General features: G+C 64.8%; 1 protein-coding gene across 2 annotated transcripts; it reads right to left on the bottom strand.

Annotated features, from left to right (window-relative positions):
- Positions 1-1,471: 1,471 nt before the first annotated feature.
- Positions 1,472-10,631, bottom strand: SLC6A8 (solute carrier family 6 member 8). 2 transcript variants are annotated; one of them, XM_025862779.2, is made up of 13 exons: positions 10,333-10,631; positions 8,559-8,690; positions 7,319-7,568; positions 6,703-6,835; positions 5,690-5,824; positions 5,504-5,607; positions 5,286-5,410; positions 4,539-4,651; positions 4,149-4,286; positions 3,970-4,072; positions 3,737-3,837; positions 3,486-3,656; positions 1,472-3,063 (listed from the first exon to the last, which is right to left on the bottom strand). In XM_025862779.2, exons 1-13 carry the CDS (start codon positions 10,592-10,594, stop codon positions 2,923-2,925), a joined length of 1,908 nt encoding a protein of 635 aa, XP_025718564.1. In that variant the 5' UTR covers positions 10,595-10,631; the 3' UTR covers positions 1,472-2,922. The 2 variants fall into 2 exon arrangements, with proteins under 2 accessions (XP_025718564.1, XP_025718565.1); XM_025862780.2 differs by having other exon boundaries at positions 4,158-4,286.
- Between the last annotated feature and the right edge of the window lie 6 nt (positions 10,632-10,637).

The following is a 10,637-nucleotide window of genomic DNA, read 5'->3' as shown; positions in this document are numbered from 1 at the left end:
AGTCTGTGTGCCTCACAGAAGCAGACTCCTACAGCATCTTTGTGTCTGCTTTGAGGTTCTTCCACGTTGTAGCAGGTGTCACAGTTTCCTTTGCTTTAAAGGCTTTATTTAAGTATAAATAAACTTGGGGCTTGAACTCATGACCCCGAGATCAAGTCACACATTACTCCAACTGAGCCAGGCAGGTACCCCGTTTCTTCCCTTAAGACTACATGGATAGGCCATGTTTTGTTCATCCATTTTTCTCCATCAGTGGACACTTGGGTTGCTTCTACTCCTTCTCTCTTAGTCCCACTCCAGTCAAGCTTTGGCTTGCACCCCTGCACGGGAACCCCTCTCGTGCGGGTCTCCAGGAGCTCGTTGCCAAGCACGGCGAGCCTGCTGGGACCTGCCCTCCCTTGACCGTTGACCGTCAGCAGCCCCCGGCGGAGCGCATCACTCCCTCCTCCCTGACCACCCCTCCCCGGGTGTGTGCGCGCGCGTGTGCACGGCTCATTCCCGTACCAGGAGGTCACGCTGCACCTGCACTCTTGGGGTTCCCTCCCAGACCCCTGGCCGCCCCTCCTCAGTCTCCGCTGCCGGCTCCCTCTCTTCTCTGCCACCTCCGAGTGTCCCAGGGCCCCCACAGGGCTCGGTGCGTGGGCCGCCGCTCTCGGCCGCCCTTGGTGAGCTCGTGCAGGCTCGGGGCTTTCAGGGCCGTGTCTATGGGCTGAGAACCTCTGATGTTCTCTCCAGTCCATCCAGACCCTTCCTGGAACTGCAGACTCCTTGTCCACCTGCTGACTAGACAGACATTGCCAGTGAGGCGATGTCTCTGGTATAGCAGGCCCTCAGTCAACTGCCACCATCCCCTCCACACCTTCTCTCCCTCATCTCCCTGGGTGTAGGGCCTGGCAGTGCTACCCTTCCCGGTGCCCAAGTGCTCAGGGTCAGTCTCAGTCTCACGGAGTCTCCCCGACTCCTCTCTGAACCCCGCATCCCAGCCGTCCACAGCTCCCTAATCTGAAGACTTGGCCACTGTGCTGCTAGCACCCTGGTCCCGTCGCTGTCCGCGCCCCGGGTCCTGCTGTGGCCTTCTCCCTGGCTGCCCCCGCCTCCTGCTCACCTGCCCCTCACTGCCTGCACCTCGGGAGGTTACCTGTTCGGCGCAGCATTTGGGCAACCTTCAGGAACCTCAGCACCCGTGACTTCCCACCCACCTTCCCTGCTCTCGTGTCCGTCTCCACCCTGCCGTCAGCCTCTCTCCCCAAGTATGTCAGCTCCACGGGGAAGAGGCTTGCTGCCGGCTTCGGTACCTGCTCTATTCCCAGGTCCTGGAACAGCGGCGGGCGCAGGGACCCTCAGAACAAATACTTGCCTGAGGCAGCAGCTCGAGGTGGGGACGCCTCCCCACCACCCCTGCAGCCCTGACACCCTCCCTCCCCCGCCACCCCTCTCTCAAATGACAAGCAGAGGCAGAGCAGGAGCCAGCTTTGGAAAATGACATGTTTTTATTGCTATGTTTGCAGTGGCTTTTTAGCACAGTAAGAACGTCCCCGCTGGACCCCTGCCCTCACCCAGTCCCACCTCTCCGACCGATGTCGGGGTGGTGTGGGGGAAGCCTTTCTAGGGCCCACTCGGCTGTCTCGGGATCGGACGTGACACACACGTGGGTTAATTAAAGCTGCTACGTGGAAGACTTGAGACGTGGGAAGTGCATCAGCTTTAAGCTCGCAGGTGGGAGCCATGCCCGGGATCCCTCCCCTGGCTGGTGCCCACCTCAGATCCCTGCAGTCGTGCCCAGCCCGGGGGGGGGGGGGGGGGGGGGGGGGGGGTGGGGCGGGGGAGTGGGGGGGAGGGGAGGGCAGGGTGCGGGTGAGCCTGAGCATGCCGGGTGAGCAGCCCCCGATCGCCAGGGTCACAACGCTGCATCTGCTCACCCCGCTGACTTGTGGGCAGAGGGGGTGGGGGGGTGCTCCTGGGAGGCCCCCCCCTCCCCCAGCCGTATGCTCTTTCCACCCCAGTCTGGGGCCAGGGACTACACACGCACACCCACACGACAGACTCGCACGCTCAACAGCTTGAAGCTTTTGCCTATGAAAATTAGATCTGTAAGTTCACACTCCTTGGCTAGGGCAGAGGACTAAGGGGGTGCTGAAAGGGACAGGGAGTGGCAGGGAGGGGGACGTTGGGCTGTTTCCTCTTTAGAAATATACAAGCAGAAATCTCTTTCCTCAAGTTTTTATAAAATGTGCAAAATACAAGCCTCATTTGCCCACAGGCACAGTTTACACCTGGTCTTGGCCTTTGCTAAGAGAGGTCTAGGCTTCCCCTACACCCTCACGCACACGTGCATTCGTACACAAGCGCACACAATTGATATTGGTGGCAATTGGCGCAGGAACCGGGAGGTCCCGTTGCTGGCTGGCTCTCTAAGCTTCTGGAATAGGGACGGGGAGAGGGGTCTAGCCCCGCTGAAGTAGTCGCCTTGGTTCTGCTGCCCCCCCCCCCCGCCTTCCTGCTCTCCTCTGCTGCCCGGGACCCCCAGCTGTCACTGCCGCCTCTAGGGTGGAGGGGCCGCCCGAGGGTGCGGCGGGCAGAGCCCGGAGAGGCAGGCGTGGTGGGGCTGGGGGAGATGCTTCTGCGGCGGGCACCAGGGGGAGGGCGGTCGGCAGGGCCTGGGAAGCAGCGTGTCTACCAGCTTGGTTGGGGGGCGGGGCGGGGGAGGCATCTATTTTTGGTGGGTTGTGATATTTTTGGCGTTTTATTAAAAATGGAAAAAAAAGTTATTTTAGGTAGCACTCGTGGTGCTTCGTCCCCGCCCTCCCCAGGCAGACCCCAAAAGCGTCAGGGAAAGGCAAGCCCCTGGAGGGGTAGGGGGGCTAAAGCAGGGGCTGCTATGGCTACAAGAGGGTGAGCTGGTGATGGGAGCCAGGGTGCCTGTCACATGACGCTCTCTACCACCACCACCTTGCTGCTCTCGGACACTGGGGTCAGGGTGGTCAGGCCCCTGACGTCGGAGTCCTGAGCTCTATACTCCAAGTGGTGGAGGCCCCACACAGGCTGCGTCAGGTGCTGCCAGCGCTGCAGGAGAGAGGGGGGACATGTTGAGTCTCTGGGCCATGGCGGGGGGTGGGGTGGGGGGACGCGTACATGCTTGCCCTTGGCCTCTCTGCACTTGCCACCACCTGCCACCGGCTGGGGACCAGGGCCCCTTCTCCCGTGGGTACTGACCACACCCCACTCTCGGTACCAGGGAAAGGGGTGAGAGGCTAGGGACAGACCTCTCCTCCCCCTCCTCCCCCCTCCTCCCCCCTCCTCCCCCCGCCCAGTGACCTCAGGCCCTGGGGGGGCCAGCGTTCCTTCCGTCCACCCCCGCCCCCCTGAGCCGGCCCCCGGAGACTCCTAGCACAGTGGTTACGTCCCAGTGGGCACTCTGGAGGTATTGCCTTGAGCCGGTGCAAGGGAGGGACTCGAACAGGGGAGAGGCGGTAGGGCAGACTGACCTCAGCCATGGTCCCCTTGGCCCTGAGGAGGCAGCCCAGGAGGTGGAGGGGCACGCACAGCATGGAGGAGAGAGCGAAGCCCCAGCCCATGGCCTCGCCCCACCATGGATACACGTAGGTGTTGTTGTAGACCAGCGGCTTGTAATACACCACGTTGAAGATGAAGATGCCCTATGGGTGAGAAGCCCTGCTCTCAGCCGGTGGCAGGCCCTCGGCGTCCCTCCCCCTGCTCAGCCTCCCCTGGCCCTTACCATGCAGACCAGTGGGGTGAAGAAGGACCAGCACCATTTCATCCAGGGGCAAGGTCGGTACCCGATCATGCAGGCAACGTCGTCCATGAACCGGTCAGCTCCTGGGGCGGGTGGGGCAGGAGGGCTGGAGCTAGAGACCTCGCTAGGGGGAGGGGGGGCGGGGCGGCACGCCCCCGCCCCGCTCCAGGCCGCGCCTCCGCCTCGCCTCGCCTCGCCCCTTGCCCCAGACCTACCATACACCCAGGCGACCACCACGCACTCCCAGAAGGCCTGCCAGAGCAGGGTCGTGCCGCTGGCCGAGTAATAGTCAAACAGCTGGAAGACATACATCCCGCCCTGGGGACAGAGCCGGGTCAGGGAAGGTGGCAGGCGGCCGGAGCCCAGGGGCGGCCCCCACCCCGCCCCCACTCACATCAGTCACCATGGAGAGGTCGATGACAAAGCAGAGGGCACAGCAGAGGGCCACAGAGATCTCCCTTTGGAAACGGAAGTAGTAGGAGGCCGGGAGGAGGTCGAGCAGGCCGGTGATGAAGCCTTCCACACCTACAAACTGTGGCCAGGCGCTGAGGCCGCGCCCCTCCCCCTCCCCGCCAGCCCTCTCCCCTCCCCCAGTGCTCCCCCCCCCCCCCCCCAGCCAGCCCCCTCTGTTCTGTCACCCCACCTACAAACTGTGGCCAGGTACTGAGGCTGCACCCCTCCCCCTCCCCGCCAGCCATCTCCCCTGTCCCCCAGCCCTCTCCCCTCCCCCAGTGCTCCCCCCACTCCGCAGCCAGTCCCCTCTGTTCTGTCACCCCCTGCAAACCTGGCTGTCCAGGCCAAGCAGCAGCAGCATGAAGAAAAACAGGGCAGCCCAGAGCGGGGCCACAGGCATCAGCGTGACGGCCCGGGGGTAAGCGATGAAGGCCAGGCCAGGCCCTGAGGGGGAAGGGGCAGGGTTTAGACAATAGGTGTGCCCCACCCGCGTCCCACTGTCGTCCTTGCTTGCCACCCCCCTTGCCCCGCCGTGCCCCCGTCCCAAACGGATGGGGAGGACTCCAGGGCATCCCGTGGCCCAGGGCCCTTCCACTCGGGTCAAGGTGTTGCCGGGTGTCACTCAAGCCCCTGAGAGTGGGCTGTCTAACTCAGACTCCTGGTCTCTTATCCCAGCTGCTGCTGCGGTCACGGGTCCCTGTGAAGCCCGCAAAGGCCCCCCTCTCCCTGGGCAACCCTCTGGCCAACGTGAGGGGCGGTCGGTTTCCGTAACGTGGTGGTTGATCACGTTCGCCTCCATGGGCCAAGGCCCGGGGATGGGTGGACGGGAGGGAGCTCCAGGCTCTGTGTGGCCTGGCCCGCGAAGGCTCCGGCTCTGAGCTGGCCCCGAACAGCTGCTCAGCCGGGCCTTCCCCTGGCCCGGAGCGACGGACGACGGGACGCGTCCAGCGCGCGCTTCTCTCATCTCCCAGACTTGCCTCTTTGCGTGCGTGTGCGCGCGCGCGTATGTGTTCATGAACATGGCAGGTTAGGTCGGCGGCTGCGGCCTGGGGGCCGGGCCAAGGGGCGGGGTCTTTACCTGACTCCGCCACCTTGGAGATGTGCACGCCCTGCTCCGCGGCCATGAAGCCCAAGATGGAGAAGACCACAAAGCCAGCAAAAAAGCTGGTCCCGCTGTTGATGAGTGCCAGGATGATGGCGTCCCTGGGGGGCAGAGGGGCCGCGCGGGCTGGTGAGGCTACCTGCTGCCCGCGGGCAGGCGGGCGGGCGGGCGGATGGCCGGGCGAGGGCACCTACTTGTAGCAGTTGTTGTTGAAGCGGTTGTAGCTGCCCAGCGCCGTGAGGGCCCCCAGGCCGATGGCGTAAGAAAAGAAAATCTGGGTCCCAGCGTCTATCCACACCTGCGGATGGGCCGGGCAAGGGAGGATGTGAGGGAACCTGCCGGCCTGGCCCACCCCCTCATCCCGTCCGCCCCCTCCTCACCTGAGGGGACCCCAGCTTCGACCAGTCAGGCTTGAGATAGTAGATGACCCCATCCAGGGCGCCAGGCAGGAGCACTCCGCGCACCAACAGCACAACGAGGACCACGTAGGGGAATGTAGCGGTGAAGTACACGATCTGGGGGGCCAGGCTGCTCAGAGGGGCCCTGCGGCACCCGCCTCCACCCTTAGGGGCCCCCGGCTCGGCAGGACGGCCAAGTGGGCCACCCTGCCCCCACGACAGCATGGCATGTTCTGAGGTCTAGAGGGAAGCCGGCCGGCAGCCCCCCTTCGACTCCTCAAAGCCTAGGCTCCTCCCAAAGGTAGCTCAGCGCTCAGCTGGAGAATCAGCCACCCCGTGGCAAACACAGGTCAGCGGCAGAGGGAGGGGAGACGCAGGGCCTTCCCCAGGCAGGGAGCGGGTCGTCAGCCTGGGGGCAGATCCCATGCCTCCCGTGGCCCCCCCCTCCCCCGACAGCGGGTCATTCTCTGCAGAAAGGCAGAGTCTTTGGTAGGCGGGAAGAGACTGGGCCTGCCAGAGACGGTGGCGAGGGCCACATGGACCCCAAAGACGTCTGCCTCCTGTCCACGCCGAGCAGAGCAGGACAGGCAGGCAAGGGACAGCCATAGCCCAGGTCCTCCACCCCCACCCCTAGGCCAGCACGAGAGAGAACGAGTGAGGAACAGAGAGAAGGTGGGGCGGTCGGGGAGGGCCCCCACACGAGCAAGGGGCAGCTGCTGCCTGGGCTTCTCCCCACCTCAGGAGGGAAGGCGGCTGGGCTTGACTTTGGAGGGGCGGGGAGGACTATCCAGGCATGGGTGGGGATCGAGTGGTCTGGATTCACGGACCTGTCCCCTGCTCAGGCCCTGGCCCTGGTCACCTCCCGTTGCAGCAGTGGTCCTTGGCAGAGACGCCCCTTCTGTCCCCCATGCCCCACCACGGCCCTGCCGTCACCATCACCATCCCCCGCCCCCCCCCCCCCCCCCCCCCCCAGCCTTGCGGGCCTCCAGCCGTACCTTTCCTGTCGACTTGACGCCCTTCCAGACACAGAAGTAGACCAGCACCCAGCAGGCCAGCAGACACAGGGTCACCTCCCAGTTGAGGGCCCCTGGCACCTCCAGCCCCCCGGAGAGCCGCAAGACTTTGTTCCTGGGGGAGGGACAGCCCATGAGGGCTGTGCCAGCAGAGGGCCAGGCGCCTGGGAGCTGCCCCAGGGGTGGTGCTCCCTGCCCTGCAGCCCTCGAGTCCAGCTGGGCCCAACCGCAGCCTGCGGCCCGGAGGTTTGTGCAGTGTGTGAGCCTGAAGCCCGGGAGCCACAGGCCAGAGCCAGCAGGACTGGTAGCCGGGCCCCACGGCCCCCTCAGCCTGCATGGTGGCGATCCCTCCTCCCCGGCTGGCAGGCACAGTGGAGTGACAATGCCTGGGACTGAGAAATGGTGAAGGACCAAGGCCAATCCCTTCCAGCTCCTCTAGAGACTGTGCTGGGGGCTCCCTGAAGACAGGGCCTGGGAGACCCCTGCTCTGCGTCCCCTCAGGGCTGAGCCCCAGCACGCATAGACTCGCAGACTCGGGCCCTGTGTGGAGCCCAGAGAGAGGGACAGGCAGAGCCTGGCCCAGAGGCGCCTGACTCACTCCCAGAACTCGATGACAGGGGACCGGCGGTCAGCAAGCTGGTCACATGTGAGGTTGGCCAGGCTGGCATTGGCACAGTCTTCATGGCGGAAGATCTCCACACAGTCGGGAGTGTTCCAGGTATGGCCACATGTGGCCCAGGGCAGTGTGGTGGTGAAGGACTTCACCAGGTAATAGAAGCCCCAGGCCAGCACCATGATGTAGTAGGTGTTGCAGTAGAAGACGATCACCATGGAGGCGTAGCCCAGGCCTAGGGAAGGAGGAGTTTCTGTGTGGGCTCTTCTCTATAGCCACCCCCCCCCCTTATCTACCCTACGAGTCTCCCAAGAAGTCTCCAGAGCACGACTGAGAAGATCTGGTGGGAGGACAGCAGATGCAGAGAGCCCCCTGGACCCTCCCTTGTGCCAGTGTCTTCAACACCAGGACAACTCCCCAGTCTGTACCTGCCCCTGCTCCTGGCTTCACCTCCTGCATCCTCCCTCGAGCCCTCCCCTCTTGCCCCAATCTGAGCATGAAGTCCCGTAAATTCCCTAGCCTCACACACCTGTCCCCTTCTCTTGGGTCCCACTGCCACCACGGCGGTTGAGGGAGGGCCAAGCCTCCAACCTGGGTCCCTAGTGGCCTCCAGTACTCAGCAGCTGGGGGCTTTCTGGTGACCTGGGGCCGTACTGGAGACGGTCACCCTCTCAGCAGGCAACCCTGGCCAATCAATTCGACTCTCTGAGCCCCGGCTTCCCCAGGGTCCCTCCTAGGACCTTGAGAGAGAATGGGGGCATACTACCCACACTCAGAAGGAACTCTAAAGTGACCTTTGACAATAGTTCTTCCCTTCGGACCCTGAACTCCATGCCTCCCGTCCAAGCTCCTTAGGTTGGCCCTCTGGCCTTGGGGGAACAGGCCCTGGGCAGTGCCTCGTGCTGTCAGCTCTCAAACCCTGTGCTCAGGCCCCTGGGGGGCCAAGCGTGCTTGGCAGGGCCTGTTCCCAGCCCTGCTGGGCCTGGGCGTCCTGGCCTCAGTGGAGAGGCCAATCCCCGACTCCAGGCCCCATCTGCCCAAGGTCACTGGGTGGTCTGCAGGTCCTCCAGCGTTCCCTTCATGACTTGGGGGGCACCAGTGGGACCTGGCCTGGTGCTGTGATAGGACAAGATTTCTCAAGTGGGCCCCAGCTTTGCCCTAGCAGTGGGAAGGGGGAGGGGCCCCTGAGGGAGAGGACAAGAGGGACTGGCCTGGGGCTGCTCACCTTTGAACAGGGGGCAGATGTTCCAGACGTTGATGCTGCCGGCCTTCATGAACTGGCCCAGTGAGATCTCCAAGAAGAAAATAGGGATTCCTCCAACCAGGGCGATCAGGACATAAGGGATAAGGAATACACCTGGGGGAGGAAGGAGAGGGTGGGCACTTGCACAGGGCAGCCCTTTAGCCCCTGGCTGGCCAGTGCAGCGTTCGGAAGCCCTGGGAGTCAGGGTGGAGCCAGCTCTGGGCCCCACCCTGGCCCCATCATAACTTCCCGCTGGGTGAATCAGTGCAGGGGGTGGCCACTGACTCAGAGGTGCAAGGTGAATAGCCTTGTGGGGAGAAGGGGGTTGGAGTGTTGGGAGGGTTGTGGCAGTCACTGGGCCCTTACAGCCCTGTTTCTTGGGTTTGGGAGGCCCTATACCCACAAGGCTTCTGGCCCCACAGTCACCTAGGGTGACCTAACAGGCATGGAGGACACATACACCGTTGTGTCGCAGTTCCCTGTTTGCTAGGCAGCACAGGAGAGAACGGTGTGTTCGTGTGCGTGTGTGTGCCATGGCTGGCACTCCGGCCTGGGGGACTGTCTGGCTTGGGCAAGGACAGGGAGCCCCGGATTTCCCTGCCCCCAGGCAGTTGCCTGCAAGTATGATGGTCCACGGCAGAGAGTGGGTGGGTGGGTGGGTGGCAGTCCTTCATCAGGGGGTGTAGGGGGTATCTGGAGATGTCAGTGATCAAGGACGGGGAGGCAAAGTGGGGTACAACAACCTCTGGTGAGCCTGGCTCTGGAGACCAGAGACCACAGGCCAGAAGTGGGGAGTGGGTAAGGGGAACTGGGCACCAGCAGCCCGTCTGCTCCCCTTTCCTCTCCAGGTCCCCTACCGATGCCCCTGCTCAGCTTTGCACTACTCAGAAGTCAGGCTTGGCTGCAGCTTGGCCAGCTCCTGGTCCCAGCATCCTTCTTGTGTGTGACCTTGGGCCAAGGCCTTCACTCTGGGCCTCAGTTTCCCACCCATCACCCAGTTGCTATGGCTTTCCCCCCACCCCAGTGCTGCTTTGCAGTCACACGACGCGCGGGTGCCTATCGCTGTTGCTCAGCTGGGCTGGGGCAGGCGAGCACGGGGTGCGCATGCAGTGTGTCCAGCGGCGGCGCCAGGCGGCCCAGGCCGCAGGCTACCCAAGCCTGGCTCAGGCACCCAGTGTTCCGGGCCCAGGCTGGAGGGGAGGGGAGGGGAGAGGAGGGGAGGGGAAGGGAGGGGAGGGGAGTGAGGGGAAGAAGGGAGGGGAGGGGAGGAGAGGGCAGGGGGAGGGACAGAGTAGCCCATTGTGTGTGTGTGTGTTCGTGTGTGCACACGTGGGGGCCCCACACAATGTGCCACTTGTGTGCCTGACCAGCGGAGGCAGCCTGGGCTCCTCACCTCTGGAAGCCCCCCCCACCCCCCGCCGCCCGGGGGCGGGCCTCGCCTTCCCACCTCAGTGGCCAGTCACTCCCCGGGGAGCCCCTGCACCAGGAGTCTTGGGGGAGGCCGTCCTGGGGCTTCGGCAGGAGGCTCCCCGGCCCCCTCCCCCCACACACTGCCAGGCACATGACCGGCTTGGGGGTGGAGGCCGCCAGCCGGGGCCACCGAGCAGCAGCGGCCAGCGAGGGGCGGCCTCCGGCACCCCGTACCCCGGACTTCGGCCCCGCGCCCCAGTGGAGCCAGCGGCGGCGGGCAGGGGGAGGTGGGGAAGGAGGCCCCTGGCCAGGAGGAGCGGGGCCGCGGCGGGGCGGGGGCGCTCACCTCCGCCGTTCTTGTAGCACAGGTAGGGGAAGCGCCACACGTTGCCCAGGCCCACGGCGAAGCCCACGCACGACATGATGAAGTCCATCTGGCGCGTCCAGGTCTCACGCGGCGGCACGGCCAGGCGGCCGCCGGGCGCCCCCAGGCCCGCGGGGCCGTCGCCCTTGGCCGGGGCCCCGTCGGGCCCGGGCGCGATCAGGGGGCCCTTCTTCTCGTCGCCGGACACGCTGTAGATGCCGTTCTCGGCGCTCTTCTTCGCCATGGCCCCGGCGGGCCGCGCGGCCGGGCCGGGGGGCGCGGCGCCT

Source organism: Callorhinus ursinus, unplaced genomic scaffold (genome assembly GCF_003265705.2).
Source record: "Callorhinus ursinus isolate GAN/ISIS: 27379988/994484 unplaced genomic scaffold, GSC_fseal_2.0 scaffold84, whole genome shotgun sequence".
NCBI classification, from domain to species: domain Eukaryota; kingdom Metazoa; phylum Chordata; class Mammalia; order Carnivora; family Otariidae; genus Callorhinus; species Callorhinus ursinus.
This window is presented reverse-complemented; position numbering and strand designations above follow the sequence as displayed.